Source organism: Nerophis ophidion, linkage group LG08 (genome assembly GCF_033978795.1).
Source record: "Nerophis ophidion isolate RoL-2023_Sa linkage group LG08, RoL_Noph_v1.0, whole genome shotgun sequence".
Classification (NCBI taxonomy): Eukaryota; Metazoa; Chordata; class Actinopteri; order Syngnathiformes; family Syngnathidae; genus Nerophis; species Nerophis ophidion.
Window position 1 is genome coordinate 57,151,658 of NC_084618.1, and position 23,257 is coordinate 57,174,914.

Genomic DNA, 23,257 nt, shown 5'->3' on the forward strand with positions numbered 1-23,257 from the left:
CATGTTCACCGCAGAAAAAGCTTCCTCTGACAGCGTTGTCTCAGGCTATGGTAGAAGGGGGTAACCAGCTCGGAGAAGACTCTTTAATAGGGTGAGTCCATCATTAATTAACACTTCGGATAATCATTAGCTTGTCAGTGGCAAAGGTTTCTTTACAGGCCAGCTGTTCCTCAGGAAGTGTTAAGGATGAGGTTACAAATTCAAGACAAATAGTCATTGTGGGACCTTTAAGGGAAGCTGCACTTTTTTTGGAAGAGGCGCTTTTTGTGTCGTTCTTGCCAGTTCCAGGATTTAAATGGCTGTCAAAGTGTCCCAACTTGTCAAATTATGTCCTGAATCATATACTTTTCAAGTGAGATACATCATTGATTATCTACAAGAAACTTACAGGGAGCAAGAAAGCATCAGACCACTCAATGATGTAAAAACATAGGTACACACGGAAGTGATAACGTTGCTGCTATACATAGTTTATTTGCGTTAGCGCTTATAATAACAATATCACTAATACTTAGTTGAATATTTAAGTCACGAAATGTTAATTGAGTATTGTGGGCGCTATTTGAATGGTGGTTTATCGGATTTTGTGGGTGAAGTGGTGGCGCTCCCATTGGCTGCGTTGTAAGCTGACTTTTATTTATGTTTATTTAATATTTGAAATGCATTAAAAAACGTAACTTTGTCGTCATGTGTTTTATATGATTGTGAAGGATAGGTAAAATTTGCAAAAAAATGCAGTTTCTTTTTAAACATCTAGTCTTGAAGATTCGACCATTCCCTGTGGCGAAGCCAAATGCATGAAATGGAATGTAAAAATCTTTTTATGTTTCTGAAATTAGCTATCTGTCACTTCTGTCTGAAAATAATGGTGAAGAGAAAATGCACTGGATGATATTCTGATGCATTTGCATCAACTTTCAATTGATCTCAATCACAGTAATACAATGTGACATTCAGTTATTGATTAGAAACAGAAGAAAAGCATATACATTAGTATAGTCCAAAGGTGCTCAATTGCATTTGTCCAAAGACCAGCATTTTTGAGGGTCAGGTTGGAAGTGGTAGTGGCGTGTATACATTATATTGTGTCATTGGCCTAATTGGCCATTGCATACAGTATGTGCAAGTAATGTTTTAGTAAGGCTATAACACCGCACTTTTGACATTCCTGCTTTAACAAACGACATAAGACGGTCTACAAAGCTCTGCTTCTTAGCACTATCATTAGTCATTATTCGAGCTCGTCAAAAGCAGAGTTTGTGGGGTTGTTTTGCTTGCTTCCCCACCTCACCTTTTAACGTGATATTATTGCCCAATCCTCGGGCTCGTGGAGGTCCCTTGCGTGTCAGTATCTGCGGTTTTACGATGAATCCTTCGTCTTTTGTGACCACTTTCATTTGAATTACAAGAGTAAATGCAGGAAAACACTGTCAAAAGTGTTTAATTCGTACAGAGTTACGATACATACCGCCACCTAACAGGTAGCACCAAATGTATTCCTCTTCTTAATTTGAGCCGTCTTCTTCTACTACTGTGTCATTCTGAAAAGTACCGCATGAATAAGCACCTCTCTTGTTGAATGAAATGTTTCCTTATTTGGGTCATGTTTGGTGGGCCACATAAAAGTCTTTAGCAAGGCAGATGTGAACCATGGGCAACCTACTGAGGGTCCATGGTATAGCCTTCTTGAGCCCTCCTTCATTGTGCTGATATAAACACGGATGATATCTAGTACACACCCTAAACATGCTTTTCCCTTATGTACTATTATGTGTTGACAGGAAGATGATGGAGGTTTGCGGTGATGCAGAGAGCCGTTTGGCATCCGAACTGATGCAACATGAGCTGCAGATAGAGAAAGACGTTTTGGATCCTCTCAGCCAACTTGCAGAGGTCAGACCTCAAACAGCAGCTGGACATTAGTCATATTCCTGCTTTAGTGTTAACACAAATGTCTGACATCAGGACACATATTTTTATTGTCTTATTGTTTTCTTTTTGATTGGTTTCTGTAGGTGGACATCCCCAACATCCTGAAACAAAGGAAACAGTTGGCCAAATTGGTGCTGGACTATGATTCTGCCAGAGCAAGGTTTGTATTAACACTTGCTACCACTGTGGCCTGAATCTGAGTGCACCCTTACTTGTGAAGTTACTTTTGAAGACAAGCTAATTCTTTTATGTGTGTGCGTCCAAACACAGATGGTTGCAGGCGACCAAGTCAATAATCTCAGGAACAAACACTCAAGCACTGACAGCCAAGGCTGACCTACTCAAGGAGGAGCTGGATGAGGCCATGAACAAAGTGGAGCTTTGCAAGGTATTAACAATATGTTCTTGTTAACCACCAATTTCCAGCTATTTGGGCTATAATACAGCCATGAAAACCCTTCTGACAACATAGCATCCGTGTGACTTATACAGCCTCGTATACTTCTAGATCAGGTGACTCCTCAATGACAATGAAGGCCAGTGGTCTTTTATAGCATCCTAGGACTGAAAAGAAGAAACTGGGTCCGGCCAAACATTTCGCCTGTAAAAAAGTTATTACAGCAAGTGAACATTCCAAGACCTTTTGGGCTTTCTGCTCCAGGTTTGCTGAGGCAGGCGGATAATTAAAAATGTCTTGTCATCGCCGAATGCCTAAGTCTATCTGTGTTGGTTATTGGTGAGTTTAATGTCCCTTTGCTGCAGGATGTGTGTCAGGTTTTCTGCCCAGGAAGCGTTAGAGCCTTGTGTTTCCTCCTCAACATGTATAGCAGGAGGTTTTTTGGCTGACATAGTGCACAGGTCATTGCAGCTTACATTACTGAGCATTTATGTAATGTATTTTAGTCAGGATATGTTTTAAATTCTTTTGAATTTAATTTGTACTGAGTTCCTACTTATTACACTTGCACTTTAAACACTGTATATTTCTCATTCCAGGACCAGCTTGCTGCAGACATGTACAGTTTCTTCTCAAAAGAAGGAGACTATGCCTGCTATTTTGTAACGGTGAGTGCAGTGCAGTGATTCAACACGCTTGACAAATGAAAAATATATTGGCTTGAATGCTGCTGGAATACTCACAGCTGTCTTGTCACTTTGAAAGCAGAGTGAAGGCCAGCCTTACTTTCCTGTTTGGTTTGTCTTATTCTGCAGCATTCATCATTTTCTCTTCTTCTTTCTCTTCCTGTAGCTCCTGGAAGCGCAGGCAGAATACCACCGAAAATCTCTCACTCTTCTGGAGAGTGTCTTGCCAAACATCCAGTCTCAGCAAGGTAAATACAGCTAACAGCAAAATACTTGTAGCCTAATATTAAACAATTGAAACATTATTTTTACAAGATATGATTGTAATGAGCACTATATGAGACTCATTACGGCCTCTCTCATTCTTTCGCAATCACAATCACTCCTCACTTGTTTGTTAACCTCTGACTAGACCAGTATTATCAAAGTACTGGGGTAATAACTAATTATAAAAGGTACCACATGGCCTTTGAAAAATACCAGTATTTTCTTTCTTTCATACAAATTACGTTGCCGGTAATATGAGCCTTTGCATAGTTCGTGAGCCAACACAGAGAGCGGAAACATGGAGAAATGGGCCAGGAGGGGGAAAAAAAGACAAAAGAGGGGAAAATGGCAGAAGCGGTAACTTTAACTTCTTTATTAAGGGGGTGCAGGAAGCGCGATATTTCGCTTCAAAGCAAACAAGAAAGGTTAAGCACCGCTTTGCAAATGGTGCCTTAAACATTCCTTGCCAAAGGTATATATATATCCATCCATCCATTTTCTACTGCTTATCCCTTTCAAAATATATATATATATTAGGGGTGTGGGAAAAAATCGATTCGAATACGAATATCGATTCTCACTTTGTGCAATTCAGAATCGATTCTCATTTAAAAAAATTTTTTTTTTTTTTAAATTAATTTCTTTACTTTTTTTTTTAATCAATCCAACAAATTGAGAGGAGACACAAACACGACACAGAACAAACCAAAAGTAGTGAAACAAAAATGAATATTATCAACAACAGTATCAATATTAGTTATAATTTCAGCATAGCAGTGTTTAAAAATCCCTCATTGACATTACCATTAGACATTTATAGCAATAGTGTCACAGTGGCTTACACTTGCATCTCATAAGTTTGACAACACCCCGTGTCCAATGTTTTCACATATTTTTGGTTCGATTAATAGTTAAAACAAATGTACATTATTGCAATCAGTTGATAAAACATTGTCCTTTACAATTATAAAAGCTACTACTCTGCTAGCATGTCAGCAGACTGGGGTAGATCCTGCTGAAATCCTATGTATTGAATGAATACAGAATCTTTTTGAATCGAGAATCGCGTTGAATTGAAAAAATAGATATATTATCGAATCGCGACCGCAAGAATCGAATAGTGGGACACCTAAAGATTCACAGCCCTAATATATGGTGTATATATATATATATATATATATATATATATATATATACTGTGTATATACTGTGTATATGTCCAACTAGGCGATATATCTGAAAATCAAGCATCCAGACCCGCGCAATTATTTTAAAGACCGACTGATAAAAACATACTTGACTAGTTCCCCAGTCATGCACATAGACATAAATTATGTAGTGTATAGAAAAATGTTGACACCCTTTTTAACTTTTTTTTTTTACAAACCTTACGCCATCAACAGGCTCAATTACAACAATATATCCTCGCTCTAGCACAAAGGCATCTAATTAATTGTTATTGTGGGTCACATCACAGTTAAAGACACCCTCAGGGGACCACTTTATGTTACACAATTGCCCCTTCATTTGAATATTATCATTGTTTACCAACAGGCTGAATAATTCTAATCAATTTGAAAAGCTTTTCATTGAATAAATATAACTTAAAATAGCATGTTGGATCAAATAATATTGAGTTAAAAACTAAATTTGCATGCATGATGTGGCGGGCCAGATGTGTGCCCCGGTTCTTGAGTTTGGCACCTGTGCACAAGCGCACAAGTCTTGATCTGTTTTCAATACACGGACACAACAACGCGTCCTCATTCTACACCAATAGCCCTTAAAGGGAAACTGCAGTTTTTGGGAATTTTGCTTATCGTTTTAAATAATTATGAGAGACAAGAACACACAGGATTATAAACGCTTGGAAGATGTCATTGGTGTAGCCTTCAAAGCCCACTAAGACAACTGCAATACACACTGTAAGTCTATATATAATGTAGTAACTGACACATTCATAAAAATATGTAATACGTTCAATATTTACCTTATTTTGATAATTTTATTCAATGCCGGGACTGACTTCTGCCGCGCTTTGATTTCCGTTTCTATAGCAGCGCACGTTCGACAATGTGTGTTCCTACTTTCGGATCCAAAACGCTTGTTTGTGTTCCAATCATGGCAGACTTGGTAACAAAAAATAAAGACTATTTTTGGACAAATTAGGATAAATAATTTCCTCTTCATTTCAAAAAGTACTGTTTCGAAATACATATTGGTACCGGTACCAAAATGTTAGTATCGGAACAACCCTACCTCCATCCATCCATTTTCTACCGCTTATTCCCTTTTCTGGGTCGCGGGATATGATATCCAGACCAGTTCCAGGCCAGATCTACACACCTATGGGAAAGACAAGTGTTCCATGTATGCGTTTCTACTTTGTTTTTTTAATTGTTCATACAATTGAGAAGTTAAATGACATAGCATTTGTTGAACTAAGTCACAAAAATTTTTCATACTTTGTTCTCAGACACATGGATGGAGAAACCCGCCTTTGGCACAGCGCTGGATGAACACCTGAAAAGGAGTGGAAGGGAGATAGCCCTGCCCATAGAGGCCTGTGTCATGATGCTGTTAGAGACTGGGATGACAGAAGAGGTAATTGGCAGAAGTAGTGTGGAGTTGTCAAAACTGACAGGTTTTGCTCAAAATGTGTTGTTTTGTTTCTGCTTTTTAATCTTTTCTCCTTTGATGGGGGACAAACCACATGGTACAGTACTAAAAAGTGGAGCTTGACAACATATTCATCGATTGGTCAGCAAAGAATTGTGGAAATGAAAAGAGAAGAACACAAATTGTATACATGCGGGGATGGTCTAGGTTCTCTTTTCCAAACTGTTTTTCTTCAGAACCAATCTATGCCACTTTGTGAAAGTGGCCCAAATTTCACAAATGATGTATTTTGTAATGTTCAGGCTTCTTGGAGTAGAAAACAGAGCAATGCATTTCATTTAAATGCATTGATTCAAAATATGCAAGTTTATCCCACTTTACACTCACAAATGACAATTGCAGCTCCTTTTCCAACAAACCCTGCTTTAGAGATGTCCGATAATGGCTTTTTTACCGATAGCCGATATTCCGATATTGTCCAACTCTTAATTACCGATACCGATATACACAGTCGTGGAATTAACGCATTATTATGCCTCATTTTGTTGTGATGCCCCGCTGGATGCATTGAACAATGTAACAAGGTTTTCCATAATAAATCAACTCAAGTTATAGAAAAAAAATGCCCACATGGCACTGCCATATTTATTATTGAAGTCACAAAGTGCATTATTTTTTTAACATGCCTCAAAACAGCAGCTTGGAATTTGGGACAGGGTTGGGAGGGACAAAAGTGTTTGTCATTCTTATTTGGTGTGTGTTCACAGATTGGCGCATATTTGTAACAGTGTTAAAGTTGTATATACGGCCACCCTCAGTGTGACGTGTATGGCTGTTGAACAAGTATGCCTTGCATTAACATGTACGCGTGAGAAGTTGTAGATATCATGTGACTAGGCTGGTACGCAAAGTCAGTGCCTTTAAGGAATATTGGCGCTCTGTACCTTTCCCTATGTCCGTGTGCACAGCAGCATTTTAAAGAGTAAGACATTTTACATATTGAAACCCATACCGATAATCATGAAACAGATACCGATAACTTCCAATATTACATTTTAAAGCATTTATCGATATTATCGGACATCCCTACTCTGCTTCCATGTTTCCTGTTAGAAACATGTCATATTTTATGACGTAAAATATATTCCTAATTATCTTTTTGTATCAGTCAAGCAGAATTTTTCCCACAACAGATCAAATTGGCCTTTTTTTCTTTTCAGATAATCCAGTTGCCAGTTTGTTTCCTCCTTTTGTATTATCAAAGAATCAAATAAATATAGGGAAACTGCACTTTTTTCAAATGTTGCCTATCATTTACAATCCCTACCTAAGACAAGAACACATGTTTTTTTCATTTTTTATCCATTCTAACTTGTGATGATACATGGAGAGTCTTAGCAAGTCTGAGGTGGCTAACAATGCAGCTAATGTGAGTACTCTATTCTGCACATGGGGCCCTCTAAATAACCGTACAAAAAGTGGCAAAAATACTCTATTTACATATTGTGATCTGAATATTAACCAAGTATTAGCACTATTATTATTTTGATTCTGGATAATCATTTGTCACAAAGTAGTCGTTGTTGTCTCTCATGAAGTCTTCCATGACTAATAGTAGTAGTAGTAATAGTTGTTGTGTCTGAAAGAAACGTGATGGGTCTGTAAAATCAATGTGCCACTGTATGCTTAAAATGCCCAAAAAATGCTAAGTATTGTGTTGATTGAGGTTTTCTACAGCATTTGTATGCGGAACAAAGCAAAACCCATTACATCTATTGTTAGCTGACTTTTGCTATTGTTTATTTACAAGTTAGAATGCATAAAAAATAAAAAATAAAGATCTGTTCTAAAAAAAAATTGCAGTTCCCCTTTAAAAACTGACTGCTCATTGGTTTGTTTTGCTGTCATTAGTAAAATAAATGCTGACGTAGCTCATTAAAACTCACTTGGAGCCGTGGTTGCAATTAGTGTTTCCGCTAACTTGAAAAAGCGCTTGAAATAGCTTGTTCACATGAAGGTTGGCGCAGATGAGCGGATAGACAAACTGTAAACAAGGGAAACTTGTACGCTGTTCCCATAACAGGCCAATCGACATGATGATTGATGAAAAGGTTGTGATATTCCCCTCTTCGAAAACAAACTTAGAGTACAATAGAGTTCACTTGTTTCCTGCTCATAAATCTGATTTCTAGCTGTGTGCAAAAAATAAATTATTTCAACTGAAAAGTCTTATCAGTACTTTGGTGAATCTGTTATGTGCTGTTAAGGTCTAAAGACAGCCATTGTTTACATGTCAATGTAAATAGCGTGCTATGCTGAATGCAGTGGTTGATATAGTGAATGGCTTACTTTATGTGCAACTGGGATTACAGACACTTTGTTGTTGTTTGCTAGTGATCATGGTTGTTTATTTTTGTGTGTCAGGGTCTGTTCAGAATTGCAGCTGGGGCATCCAAACTAAAGAAGCTTAAGGCGGCGCTGGACTGCTCCACTTCACAGTTGGAAGAGTTCTACTCTGACCCCCATGCTGTTGCTGGTATAACCAAAACCACAAACTTGACCGGTTCTGTTTTAAGTCAGCATTTATGATACAATTTTTGTGAACGTGTGATTTCAGGAGCATTAAAGTCCTACCTGAGGGAACTCCCTGAACCTCTAATGACCCACCAGCATTATGATGAATGGACCCAGGCATGCAGGCAAGGTTATTTTGTTGAAACAAATTTATGACAGATGTACTATATTTTTTGACATAGCTAAGCTAGGTTCTTCAATTATTACAGTGTATCGGATCCAGATAAGAGGCTTCAGGCTCTGTGGATTGTATGCGATAAGCTACCAAAGAACAACAAAAACAACCTGAGGTAAGCCGTGTCACCCTTGTTTCAACAATACATTAGCAAAACATCTGCATTAGTGACCATGAATGTTGGATGTAGGTATCTTGTAAAGTTCCTGGCCAAACTGACTCAGGACAGCGATGTAAATAAAATGACTCCAAGCAACATCGCCATTGTTCTTGGACCCAATCTGCTTTGGGCCAAGACCGAAGGGTAAGTAAAAGATGATGACGATGGGAAATATTAACACTTGAATTGCTTCATAAAATGTATTTAATTCCATGTGGACATCCAGAAGTTTGGCAGAGATGGCTGCAGCTACCTCAGTGCATGTGGTGGCCATCATAGAACCTATCATCCAGCATGCCGACTGGTTCTTTCCTGAGGGTAGGTTTGGGTTGTTTCTACCCAGCTATTTGACACCAGGGATGAGGAGTCAGAGCTTTAAGAATTGTCATGCATTCCATAAAGGTTTTTAGACTGTGTCCTTTGCATTGTATACTTACTAAAATAACACTTATTTGACAATTTCCAGTGTATTCAACATCATTTTTTGCAAAAGCAATATTTACAAACGTCAAAAATAAAATATATTTATTGGTATGTTGTGTTTTAATGCCAGTGTCGTTTGGAGCAAAATTATGTTCCTTAGGTATAAGGCATTAAATCCCCCCCCCAAAAAATGTTGTGCCTCCCCTTTGGAACATCCAGCTTTTTCTCTTTATGCCTTTAGCTCTTTTTCCCTATTTTTAATGGGTTTTATTGTTTAATTTTATTTTGGGACCAAAATGCCCTCTCCCCTTAAATGTACTTCTGCTTTTACAGATTGTCTTCTCAAGGGTTGATGTCTGACTTGACATCAACTGTGGGTAATCACAACTTTTTTTATTAGCTTGTTACCTTCTCATCGTAAGTAAAGAATTGTAATTCAAGAGTGAAGTAGAGTTATTGTAGTTAAAACAATTTGATGCATTCCAACAGTCAGCATTAATGATCCGCGGTCGCCGTCAGTTTCAGCATTTGGAGGTATATGTCACACAATGCACCTATTGTTGCACTGCCCATTTGTGCAGCATTTGCCGGCATCTCGACACAAGAATATTATGCAGGTTTCACAGACTTAAGTCCAAACTGAAACAGGCAAAATGTTAATCAAGCATTTGATGCCAAAGCAGCAGCTGTGTTGTGTTAAATGTGCCTTGCTTTGCATGACAGCTGAGACGTTTCTCCAAGAACTCAAAATCCTCCTATATACAATTCTAAATGCGTTTTAACTTGATCGACTTTATGCTGCGGATGCTAAAGTACAATTTGATATGATGTCTGATGAACGCTTTAAAGCACCGTCTGCATGATTGTCTCCATTCCAATCACTTGCTCTAATGCACGCTGGTGCACGTGACCATGTTTCAGCTTAGTCTCAGAGCGCGCGTGTTCACATACATGTCGTCGCAGACACAAGGAATTTGTGACGTAGATACAACTCTGCCAGATGGCTTTGACAAACTTGATCTCTTTTACGTTTTGTAGGAGGTCCTCTCTTGAAATTAGTGCTTTGTTGTTTCCCCTTTTTTATCGTCGTTCTCAACCTAACTGCTCGTGCCCCCTTTTCATTGCGCTCCATCCTCCCAGACCCATTCTGGGAACCACTGCCCTGAGCTATAGCCATAGTGTGGCTGTAGATCACAGTTGATATCATGTTTTTCTTCTTCCGGCTACAAACTAGTCGAGTCTAGATCAACAGTGCCTATTTCCAGCAAAGTAGTGCACTTCATTTTTGCCTCAATTGGTTTAACACACAATTTGGCAACAGTTGTTTAAGATTATTAAGCATGTCCCTAATGTAACAACCATTATATTGTGACTTTTAAACGTCTAATGCACCTTTTATGTTTTACGTTAAAGCTCAAATAGAACTAACCTTTAATTGAGAGCATCTACCAAAATTCTTAACGTGACTTCCTGCCCATCCCTGAGGTTTTTTTTAGGTCAGCAGGCTTCTTACTCAAAAACTTGTGTTAGGCATGTTTCTTGCAATGGCATCAAGCCGCTCCTTTAAGACCAATGACCTACAGTCCTCTCATGTTCCGGCTTGTGTAGTTGGTCAGACACAAACAGCTTACCTACTTTAGACCCGTGTTTTTGAATCCTAATAAAACCTCAAATGTTTTTTTTATTTTTATTTGACAGATGTGGACTTCAATGTGTCAGGCATGTTTGCAATGCCTGTGCCTGCTTCTAATCACCTGGATTATGACATTGGCACTATTGAGAGGAAGCGACCTGGCAGTTTGGTGGGACCAGAGACTGACACAACACGCAAAGACAGGTAAACATCTCAAATGTTGTTCAAATATATATTTTTTTTTCTTCAGCACTTTCCACACAATATCACGCTGAAACCAACACTTTTCTGGCTTGTATGTTAGACTCAAGGGTGGTTAGAATTCATACACAGCTGCTGATACAATTTCTCATAAATATGTGCACTTTTTATGTCTACAACTTGTGATTAATCTCACTTGTAAATAGATACTGTAACACTGTTCTCAATGGCTGCTTTCTGGGCGGTAATTATTTTTCCTGGTGAAATCATTTTCTTTTTGATTTGATCAATGCTGTGTTTCTCTGTTTGTCGCTTTCACTTTCTGACCAACCGCCGTCTCCCAGTAGCACCCCTAACAAGCATTCGGACCACACCCTCCGTAGAGGCAGCACCACCTTAGGTAGAAAGCAGCACACCTCACCTGCCTTCCAGCCCCCTTTACCCCCCGTGGAGATTCCAGGGCAGCAGGGACACGGCGCCGGGCAGGTCCCACAGCCCTCGGCCGAGCCCCTTGCACAAGCTCCTTCAGTGGGGACGGGTGGGCCTGACAGCTCCCAAAACTTGGCACAGGGGCTCGCCGTGCTAGCTGCCGCTCAGCAGCTTCTTGCACAGCACACAGACGAACCCAGGTAAGAGCTGCTTGTCTTCTGCTGCCACTGCTGCTCCTGGGGAGGAAGGGGAGATAACATTTTAACCGTCTTTTATACTTTTAAGAGTCACATTTTCAAGCCCCTTGTCTTGTCTTTTCACAATCAGGCATCCTGCAGAAGCAGTACAATACGTCTGCTCTCATTTAGTCATTCAATCACCCCATTCTTCCCTATGCTTTCTTGTTTAAATCACTATAATACAACCGATAAACTATACAGTGTTCTCTAACTACGCAACAACTCTTGATTCTTCAAATGAGACACAAACGAGCATGTCTGTGCTTCAGCAAACATGACGCTAAATGTACCTAAATATATTTTTAGCGACCCAAAGCTTCGAGACCCCACAGCCGCTCCTACGCCCCTTCTTCAGCGAAATGGTTCTGGATCAGGAAGCCAGGCTGCTGGCCAGCAGGGCAGCGGGACCAGTGGGGCGGGATCCATGGGGTCCAGTCCGCATATGACGCGCAGAGGTGAGAGTCCAGAGCGTGGATGATTCTGTTGGAGAAATTGAGACATTTAGCCCAAAAATAGGGCAACATTCACACTGCAACGTTTGATGTCCAGTTCAGATTTTTTTTGTGAAATCCGATCTTTAGAAAAAAATATATTTTTAATGTGGATGGAACCTGACCTGTATGCGGTCATGACGTCGCATGCTCTGCAGTATTTACGTGAGTAAAAATGGTTTCAGCTCTAGTCAGTCTCAGTACTGCCATCAGGGTGTGAATGGGTGAATGTGGAAATACTGTCAAAGCGCTTTGGGCTCCTTTAAAAAGGGATAGAAAAGCGCTATACAGGTACAACCCATTTACCATTTACTGGCACATTTGTGGCACTTTCAAGGATTTTGTGCAATCAAAATCAGCATTTTCTGAAACGAATTATTACTCGAAGAAGATTAAGAAGGACGAGGACAAGTATTTGAGCTCTCGCAGTTTTATGGGATATTTTGCTTCTATATCTGCTTGTGGGCGAGCACTCAGTGTTTGGAGTGGTGGAACATTCACTTAAGTTCCCAAAAAACATTATTTCCATCTTTTTTCTGCTGAGTTGTCAACTATTTTGTAACCATCTATTGTGGCAAATAATTATGATAACGTATTGCTTTTTGATGACGTTCTGGTCGTAATGAATACGACCTAAGCGGGAGCATTCACATTGAGGTCACATCACATTTATATCCAATTTATTTCTACATACAAAAAAGGCCTTAATCGGATTTGAATAATTCTGAATTGCACCGTTCACACTGACATGAAAAAATCAGATACAGGTTGAAAATGGGAATTGACCTACAGTGTGAACAAGGCCTAAGTACATTTACCCGACTACATTAGTGCCTCACCTTAAGAATGCCCCAATTTAAGAGTGTTTTGAGATTAGAGATGTCTCTCCGCTAATTGTTATGCTTTATATTTCAAGCAAACATTTGGTTTACACGCATCTCTGCCATTATTTGGCATAGCAAATGTCACAGTGAACCCCGTAAGATCCGCCCAAAACATCTGGTCTTGTTTGCCAGCATTATAGAGATAACTTTGTCTTGTCCAAGGAAGGTAAGAAGAAATTGAGTGTGAATGACAGTGCTGAGAAGATAAAGTGAATGATATTCATTGAATTTAGGAAAGAAATCACCCGAAACATGACCGAGCATCTAGCTTTCTTAGGGAAGCAATTGGGGCATATCATTGTGAGTCTGCACCATACTGAAGCAGAATGAGTCCAACGCCAGCCAGAAATGTTAAAATAGTATCTAAACAGTGGACACGTATCCATTAAAATATTGAAAAGCTGCTGATGGTGTGTTTGACAGAGATGCAGCTGGAAGGTGATACTGTAGACGTCCACTCTCAAAGATTAATGTTGCACATTATTAATACATTACTTCGTAAAACTACTGTAGTTGTTAATAGTACATTTTAGTATATTGTTTTTTATACAATGTATCTTATTTGGATCTGGTTGTTTTTTAAAGGGCATGGTACACTAATTAATTTGATTTCAAATTGTTTCAATGGGAGATATGATTTGATATACAACTGTATTGAGTTAAGGGCTTTGTTACAGAACCAAATAAACTTATAAGTTGAGGTTCTACTGTATGAGATAACCTTGAATATATGACAGCCCCATTTTTATTTATGTATTTGAAATACAAAATAACTTTAATTCCAGAATCATGTTTTTGATCTTAATGAAATAACATACTAGTATAGTATATAGTAATAGCAATAAATAGGATGTCATATTTCTTAGCTGCTTGAGAGTTGACTGTTAAATCATTGAATTTCAAAATTAGCATCATAAATCCTCCTCTGTTGTCTTTGAGCAACTTTATTTTGAGCGTGTTTCTGTGTCAAGGCTGTGTCTTTTTTAAAGGTCAATGCACTATCCTCAACACTGCACATCTAAATGACCAATGAACAACATTTTTATATTGTTGATTGACGATGAATGCATTAAACAACAGGTCAAAAAAGTAGCAATTAGCATTTGAATGTGGCTGTTAATATATAATATCAACACAGTGCTTTATTAACATTGCCATCATTTACCTTGCTGATTATTACAAGCTGAGAGGAGGCTCGCAACTCTTAACGGTTCGTTCTTTTTTTCTTTCTAAAACATAGTATTACATGCTATTGGACAGTAATGGTATTAACAATAACCAATGTTTCTCCATCACTCTTCAGCTACAAAGAAGCAAGCACCTGCTCCGCCCAAGCCTCCAAACCCTCTCCCCAGTCAGCATGCGGCATCAGTGAACCCTTCTTCCTCTTCCTCAAGCACATCCCAGCCCCTCAGTCCCCCTCCAAGGCCCCAATCCGGCCACTCCCCCACCTCGCCCTCGTCCCCTTGCCCTCAGCAATTCAACACACCCCGGCGCCACTCTAGTAACCAGCCTCCAATCCAGGCCCCCAATCATCCACCTCCGGAGCCGCCGACACAAACCTGTTCTCCCAGTCCGATTGGCAGCGAACAGCAGAGCACGGACCCCTCGCCCCCGGACTCTCCCACGCCTCCAGACACCCCGCCACCCTCCGCTGCCTCTTGCCAGGATGGGGCTCAAGTCTCCCCTCCTTCACCGTCTCCCTACCAGACGGGGTCGCTCCCCCGTCCCCGGCCCGTCCCTAAACCCAGGAACAGACCCAGCATCCCGCCGCCGCCACAGCCCGCCCCCATAGTCAGTGACAGCAACGGGATCTGCGCCACGGCGTACAAGATGATGGGTAAGCGTTGCTGCTAACACTTAATGTCAAGTTTGTCGCTCCTCTCCTCTCACTTCTATTAATTGTTACATGTGCGTTGTAACACCTCCACAGGCTAAAGAGGTTTGTAGTTTGCTGATGCGTGCACAGCGTGTCCATTTAATCATTGTGGTCATTTTACACTGACTGACACTCTTAATTCTGCACATGACATGTGACACTGACTTAGTCATTGACTAAAATTGTAGTACTTCTGTCAGCATGAATCATATACAACCTTCATGTATTTCCTCAAGTAGTGACCTCCATACGCCCATTAATTGCTATGTACGTACCTCAAAAAAAAGTGCCTTGGGAAAAATAGGGGGTTGTAACGACCTTTACAAACACAGTCGGCGCCACCATATTGCATCATATGTCACGGTAGATTTTATTACACCAAGACACATTACACCTGCACGGTAGACATCTTTACATCTGTAAAGCTGTTCAAGATAGAAATAAAGGAGTAAAGTACTACACATTTAACATTCACACAATAAGAAGGATTGTAAAAATAACAAAAGAAAAAGGTTTGGATGATTTGATTTAAAGATTTGACATGAATAGTGTCCAAAAAAATCAAATGAGTTCTGTAATCACATGTATATTAAACGCTAATGTAATATAGAATAATTTAATAATAATTAATTTTCAAATCATACGGATTTGTTGTATTTTCTTGTTTTTATTGTAACTGATGTTGTGTCAATGTACCAAATGTATAATTGTTTTGTAATTAGTGCTGTCAAAGTTAACTTAATGACAAAACCTTATCATATTTATCATTTATACACAGATTAATCACGCAATTAATCTGCCTTACCTTTACCGTGGATGGTTACTTGAATGTCGGAGCAGGTTGCTTTACAGTCAAGGTTGAGGTCCGACTGGTGTGTTCACTGGCACATTTCACTTCTAATTTCACCCCAACGGGACCCTTAGCATGTTTTGAACAAATAAGTTATGTACATTTAAATAAAAGATTACAATACTTTGATATAATTTTACAAAGCAATTGACAAAATGTACAAATACAATACTTATTAAATTCAATACTAAAAAAAGGAAAACCAAACATTTATTAAAAAAAATGTTGTTGAATAATTTTAATCCAAACAATTCCTTATTTTTATATATATATATATATATATATATATATATATATATATATATATATATATATATATATATATATATATATATATATATATATATATATATATATATATATATATATATAATATATTATTTTTTTTTTGTTTTGTTTTTTAAATAATGAATCCATTTAGCAACGGAATCAATAACATTGAAATTTGGACTCTTTGTTTTTTGAGCACCCTTAACATTTTTACATTTTCATTTTACACAATTCAGTTTGAATTGTATTTTATTTTTACAATTAAATGAAATTGATATTTCTGTTTTTTTTTTTAAATAACGAATAGCTAATGTTAATAATAATGCTATTAGTTAATCCATTCTTCCATCCATCCATTTTCTACTGCTTGTCTATTACATTTAAAAATGCATTGGTTCAAAAAAAGGTCTTCTTGAAAAATACCTTACCCCTAGTAGACATCTGGTGCTCTGCAATAACCAAACTCCATTAAATGGCCACCACTGTATAAGAAAATACTTTATAACAGTATTTACTTTCAACTAGTATTTACTGTACTTCACACTCACATCAAATCTAATGAGTGTGTATAATCCCACTCTCTTCACCTCACATTTAACCTCTAGCATCACTTTGCTAGTTCTCCAAAGCCAACGGTGTCACCTGCTGTTCATCCCCACACTGAAATGATGTCTTTACATTAGTTCTATACATGCAGTGGGGCAAAAAAGTATTTAGTCAGCCACCGATCGTGCAAGTTCTCCCACTTAAAATGATGATAGAGGTCTGTAATTTTCATCATAGGTACACTTCAACTGTGAGAGACAGAATGTGAAAAAAAAAAAAACAGAATTCACATTGTAGGAATTTTAAAGAATTTATTTGTAAATTATGGTGGAAAGAGGTATTTGGTCAATAACAAAAATTAATGTCAATACTTTGTAATATAACCTTTGTTGGCAATAACAGAGGTCAAACGATTACTATAGGTCTTTACCAGGTTTGCACACACAGTAGCTGGTATTTTGGCCGATTCCTCTATGCAGATCTTCTCGACAGCAGTGATGTTTTGGGGCTGTCGCCGAGCAACAGGGACTTTCAACTCCCTCCACAGATTTTCTATGGGGTTTAGGTCTGGAGACTGGCTAGGCCAGTCCAGGACTTTCAAATGCTTCTTACGGAGCCAATCCTTCGTTGCCTGGGCGGTGTGTTTGGGATCATTGTCATGCTGGAAGACCCAGCCACGTTTCATCTTCAAAGCTCTCACTGATGGAAGGAGGTTTTGGCTCAAAATCTTACGATACATGGCTCCATTCATTCTTTCCTTAACACGGATCAGTCGACCTGTCCCCTTAGCAGAAAAACAGCCCCAAAGCATGATGTTTCTACCCCCATGCTTCACAGTAGGTATGGTGTTCTTGGGATGCAACTCAGTATTCTTCTTCCTCCAAACACGATGAGTTGAGTTTATACCAAAAAGTTTTATTTTGGTTTCATCTGACCACATGACATTCTCCCAATCCTCTGCTGTATCATCCATGTGCTCTTTAGCAAACTTCAGACGGGCCTGGACATGCACTAGCTGAAGCGGGGGGACACGTCTGGCACTGCAGGATTTGATTCCCTGACGGCGTGTTGTGTAGCCTTTGTTACTTTGGTCCCAGCTCTCTGCAGGTCATTCACACGGTCCCCCCGTGTGGGCTTGGGATTTTTGCTCACCGTTCTCATGATCATTTTGACCCCACGGGATGAGATCTTACGTGGAGCCCCAGATAGAGGGAGATTATCAGTGGTCTCGTATGTCTTGCATTTTCTGATAATTGGTCCCGCAGTTGATTTTTTCACACCAAGCTGCTTGCCTATTCTAGATTCACTCTTCCAAGTCTGGTGCAGGTATACAATTCTTTTCCTGGTGTCTTTCGACAGCTCTTCGGTCTTGGCCATAGTGGAGTTTGGAGTGTGACTGTTTGAGGCTGTGGACAGGTGTCTTTTATACAGATAACGAGTTCAAACAGGTTCCATTAATACAGGTAACGAGTGGAGGACAGAAGAGCTTCTTGGAGAAGTTACAGGTCTGTGAGAGCCAAAGCTCTTCCTTGTTTGAAGTTACCAAATACTTATTTTCCACCATAATTTACAAATAAATTCTTAAAAATTCCTACAATGTGAATTCCTGGATTTTTTTTTTCACATTCTGTCTCTCACAGTTGAAGTGTACCTATGATGAAAATTACACACCTGTCATCATTTTAAGTGGGAGAACTTGCACAATCGGTGGCTTTTTTGCCCCACTGTATTTGTCATTTTTAGCCTTTTGGTTGTGTCCACAGGTGGGTAGAGTAGCCAGAAATTGTAGTCAAGTAAGAGTACTGTTACTTTAGAGATGTATTACTCAAGTAAAAGTAAGGAGTAGTCACCCAAATATTTACTTGAGTAAAAGTAAAAAGTATGTTGTGAAAAAACTACTCAAGTACTGAGTAACTGATGAGTAACCTGTTTGTTTAATGATGACGGCAACAAGTAATGCACAAAAAATAAAAAATAGTAATGAACAAATTCACAGCCAGGAATATCTCTTAAGCAACTAAAACAATAATATATATTAAATCATTTATATTTGTTTTTACATTGTATTGAAAAAAAATTTGAAAATGAATTTTGCCTTTGCAACATCATTATACTATTGGCTAAGTTTTATATTCATAAATGTAAGTTTCTCAATACCCGACCTGTTTTTTGTCCCTTTAAAAAAGATTTAGAACTCTACATTAAAACACTCCAAAAAGCTGTGAAAACGATGATGATGTGTTCCAAATTTAAGTTATTTACTGAGATTGAGTGAGCCTATGCTTTTGCACTTTGTTTATTTTATATATATTTTTTAGCATTCTATTTGAGTTACTTTGAATTTACAACCCCCTGGCGCTGTTTTGTATGTTTTTTATACTGTTTTTTTTTACTTACTTTGATTATTATTTCCAACTGTTTGTAAATGTTGGAATTTATAAATTAAAGTTTATAAAAAAAATACAAAAAAGTTTGCCGTTAATCATGTGACCGCCTGGCTCCGTTTGATTGGTGAAACGGAGTCAAACGTCACCAGTGACTGCATTTGATTGGTGAAACGGAGTCAAACGTCACCAATGACCGCATTTGATTGGTGAAACGGAGTCAAACGTCACCAGTGACTGCATTTTGATTGGTGAAATGCAGGCATGTGATAGATCCTACTTTGAAGGTATGTCTGACAAAACAAATAAAGCGTGCATTAACAGATCGATAAAAATCAGTAGCGAGTAGCGAGCTGAATGTAGATAAATGGAGCGTAGTAAAAGTAGCGTTTCTTCTCTATAAATATACTCAAGTAAAAGATTGTTGCATTAAAATTTGTCTTAGAAGTACAATTTATTCCAAAAGTTACTCAAGTAGATGTAACGGAGTAAATGTAGCGCGTTACTACCCACCTCTGGTTATGTCTTGTGGTCATGGAGAGTTTGGTTGGGCTTTAATGATGTAACATTATACTTTTGTGCACCAACAAACTAATACATGTGTTTTATTATCATTCATGATACTCTCTCGTCTGTAGACCCGGCTATGTCCTTCAAAGGAATGAGTCGGTCTTTGGTGTTCAACGTAGACCAGCAACCAGTGACAGTCTCTCCGTCGTCGCCACCTCCTAAAGACTGCGACGTGGACAGCGAGAGCACGGTCCTATAAGGAAGGACGCCATGCCTCTCCTCTCTTTACACTCCTGCATCCTGCTGGTCTGCTGTTTTCTCCCCCGTGCGGATTTTCTGTGGTTTTGCATCTTCAGTACAAATCCGGCATTCAAGAAAACATTGATTTTAAAGTTAATTAGCAAACAATGGAGGAAGGCTGCGTGTAATTATTTGTAATGATGTGGGAATTTTTACCAAAATATGGATCTATGATGGGATTCTTTTTTTTTTTTAAAGTTAAAAATGGCCTTAGAACATAAAATGACAAAAGGGTTGGCAGGTGGAACCAAAAAAGTGGTGACTGCAGGTTTCCAGTCATCACAAACACTCTTTGTCATGCTCTTCTATTTATTTACCCAAACACATACATTCCCTGTGGCTTGACACAATCGATGCAGTCAGTATCAATAAAGAAAAGCCTTAATAGAATGAAAGCATTGTAAATGTACTGTTTTTTTTACTCCAGTACTTCCAAGAAGCTGTCTTCAGGGATGTCATATGAAGGAAGGTGAGGGCTGTCTTAAAATTTGTGTAGCGGCTTTAATTTAGCAGCCCTCAAAGCAGTCAGTATTTTTGCCTTCCCTTTTCCCCGGTGAGAGTTTGAATGTAAACTGAAGGATGCAATGCTGATGTTGCACATGAGCAAAGGCCATCAAATCATCTTTAACTATGTTATTTTTGCCTCCATTGAGCTGAGAGCACACAATAATGCACCTCAGTAGTGACGTGGTGGAACATTCACTTGTTTCTCTCTGACACACACGATGGTACCAATGCAGAAAAGTCTTGGATGCTGCAACACCTAGAAATATGTGACCGTTTTGCTTTCCTTCCCCCTACCTCTGAGACAATCAACCAATATAATGTCCCACAATACTGTAACTCGATGCCTTAACCCTGCGCCCTTCTGCACATCAACGCAAAACAAATTGCCATTCATCTAGAAGTGACGATGACGTGTTTTTTTAGCTCAAATTTGATATGTTTTGTCGTCTTGGTGAGCTGAAACATGGAATAAAGAATGTTATGTGAATGCTTGGTTATATGTCCTTTCCAAAGAAAATAAAGTATATGAAAAAATATACATTTTTGGTTGTTCTTTGTCTAGTGTTATATCTAACACAGATAGACTGTCAAAGCATATCTGTCTATCCATCCAGCCATTGTCTACCGCTTGTCCATATCGATTCGTGGGGGGTGCTGGAGCCTATCTCAGCTGCATTTGGGTGGAAGGCGGGGTACACATGTAATTGTTTTTTTCCAAATATTAATAAACCCTTCAATTTAAAAATAGAATTTTTGTAGATAAGTCTGAAGGATACTTCATTTAAACTATGGCACGCAGCCATCCACTAACTGGCCTGCTGGATGGTAAAAAATAAATTAAATCGGTCCTGTCCACAAAAAAAAATAAAATAAAATAAATTAAATCGGTCCTGTCCAGCCTCCTCTCTGAGCTGCAACCTTATCGTGGTAGAGGAGTTTGCGTGTCCCAATGATCCTAGGAGCTATGTTGTCCGGGGGCATAAAGCCCCCTGGTAGGGTCTCCCAAGGCAAACAGGTTCTAGGTGAGGGATCAGACAAAGAGCAGCTCGAAGACCTTTATGAAGATGATAAACCATGGACCCAGATTTCCCTCGCCCGGACGCGGGTCACCGGGGCCCCCCTCTGGAGCCAGGCCCGGAGGTGGGGCACGATGGCGAGCGCCTGGTGGCCGGGCCTGTACCCATGGGGCCCGGCCGGGCACAGCCCGAAGAGGCAACGTGGGTCACCCCTCCAATGGGCTCACCACCCATAGCAGGGGCCATAAAGGTCGGGTGCATTGTGAGCTGGGCGACAGCCGAAGGCAGGGCACTTGGCGGTCCGATCCTCGGCTACAGAAGCTAGCTCTTGGGACGTGGAACGTCACGTCACTGGGGGGGAAAGAGCCTGAGCTAGTGCGCGAAGTCGAGAAATTCCGGCTGGATATAGTCGGACTCACTTCGACGCACAGCAAGGGCTCTGGAACCACTTCTCTCGAGAGGGATTGGACTCTCTTCCACTCTGGCGTTGCCGGCAGTGAGAGGCGACGGGCTGGGGTGGCAATTCTTGTTTCCCCCCGGCTCAAAGCCTGTACGTTGGAGTTCAACCCGGTGGACGAAAGGGTAGCCTCCCTCCGCCTTCGGGTGGGGGGACGGGTCCTGACTGTTGTTTGTGCTTATGCACCAAACAGCAGTTCAGAGTACCCACCCTTTTTGGGAACACTCGAGGGAGTACTGGAAAGTGCTCCCCCGGGTGATTCCCTTGTCCTACTGGGAGACTTCAACGCTCACGTTGGCAACGACAGTGAAACCTGGAGAGGCGTGATTGGGAAGAATGGCCGCCCGGATCTGAACCCGAGTGGTGTTTTGTTATTGGACTTTTGTGCTCGTCACAGTTTGTCGATAACAAACACCATGTTCAAACATAAGGGTGTCCATATGTGCACTTGGCACCAGGACACCCTAGGCCGCAGTTCCATGATCGACTTTGTAGTTGTGTCATCGGATTTGCGGCCTCATGTTTTGGACACTCGGGTGAAGAGAGGGGCGGAGCTTTCTACCGATCACCACCTGGTGGTGAGTTGGCTGCGATGGTGGGGGAGGATGCCGGACAGACCTGGGAGGCCCAAACGCATTGTGAGGGTCTGCTGGGAACGTCTGGCAGAGTCTCCTGTCAGACAAAGTTTCAATTCCCACCTCCGGAAGAACTTTGAACATGTCACGAGGGAGGTGCTGGACATTGAGTCCGAGTGGACCATGTTCCGCACCTCTATTGTCGAGGCGGCAGATCGGAGCTGTGGCCGCAAGGTAGTTGGTGCCTGTCGGGGCGGCAATCCTAAAACCCCTTGGTGGACACCAGCGGTGAGGGATGCCGTCAAGCTGAAGAAGGAGTCCTATCGGGTCCTTTTGGCTCATAGGACTCCGGAGGCAGTGGACAGGTACCGACAGGCCAAGCGGTGTGCAGCTTCAGCGGTCGCGGAGGCAAAAACTCGGACATGGGAAGAGTTCGGGGAAGCCATGGAAAACGACTTCCGGACGGCTTCGAAGCGATTCTGGACCACCGTCCGCCGCCTCAGGAAGGGGAAGCAGTGCACTATCAACACCGTGTATGGTGCGGATGGTGTTCTGCTGACCTCGACTGCGGATGTTGTGGATAGGTGGAAGGAATACTTCGAAGACCTCCTCAATCCCACCAACACGTCTTCCTATGAGGAAGCAGTGCCTGGGGAATCTGTGGTGGACTCTCCTATTTCTGGGGCTGAGGTCGCTGAGGTAGTTAAAAAGCTCCTCGGTGGCAAGGCCCCAGGGGTGGATGAGATCCGCCCGGAGTTCCTTAAGGCTCTGGATGCTGTGGGGCTGTCTTGGTTGACAAGACTTTGCAGCATCGCGTGGACATCGGGGGCGGTACCTCTGGATTGGCAGACCG

The 23,257-nt window shown here is 40.4% G+C and overlaps 1 protein-coding gene across 9 annotated transcripts in view; it reads left to right on the plus strand.

Annotated features, from left to right (window-relative positions):
• arhgap17a (Rho GTPase activating protein 17a) overlaps positions 1-20,894 on the plus strand; it is a 56,499-nt gene extending 35,605 nt beyond the window's left edge. For 3 of the 9 annotated variants that reach the window (XM_061909039.1, XM_061909042.1, XM_061909035.1), the window contains 18 exons: positions 15-91; positions 1,782-1,893; positions 2,016-2,092; positions 2,203-2,320; positions 2,929-2,997; positions 3,182-3,263; positions 5,759-5,886; positions 8,326-8,437; positions 8,519-8,600; positions 8,685-8,765; positions 8,841-8,954; positions 9,037-9,128; positions 10,932-11,070; positions 11,412-11,696; positions 12,042-12,190; positions 14,294-14,320; positions 14,414-14,950; positions 19,678-20,894. In XM_061909039.1, coding sequence (XP_061765023.1) covers positions 15-91; positions 1,782-1,893; positions 2,016-2,092; positions 2,203-2,320; positions 2,929-2,997; positions 3,182-3,263; positions 5,759-5,886; positions 8,326-8,437; positions 8,519-8,600; positions 8,685-8,765; positions 8,841-8,954; positions 9,037-9,128; positions 10,932-11,070; positions 11,412-11,696; positions 12,042-12,190; positions 14,294-14,320; positions 14,414-14,950; positions 19,678-19,808 — 2,412 coding nt within the window. In that variant the 3' untranslated portion in view covers positions 19,809-20,894. The remainder of the gene's footprint in view (positions 1-14; positions 92-1,781; positions 1,894-2,015; positions 2,093-2,202; positions 2,321-2,928; positions 2,998-3,181; positions 3,264-5,758; positions 5,887-8,325; positions 8,438-8,518; positions 8,601-8,684; positions 8,766-8,840; positions 8,955-9,036; positions 9,129-10,931; positions 11,071-11,411; positions 11,697-12,041; positions 12,191-14,293; positions 14,321-14,413; positions 14,951-19,677) is intronic. The other 6 variants (XM_061909036.1, XM_061909040.1, XM_061909038.1 and 3 more) reach the window with 4 other exon arrangements.
• The last annotated feature ends 2,363 nt before the right edge of the window (positions 20,895-23,257 follow it).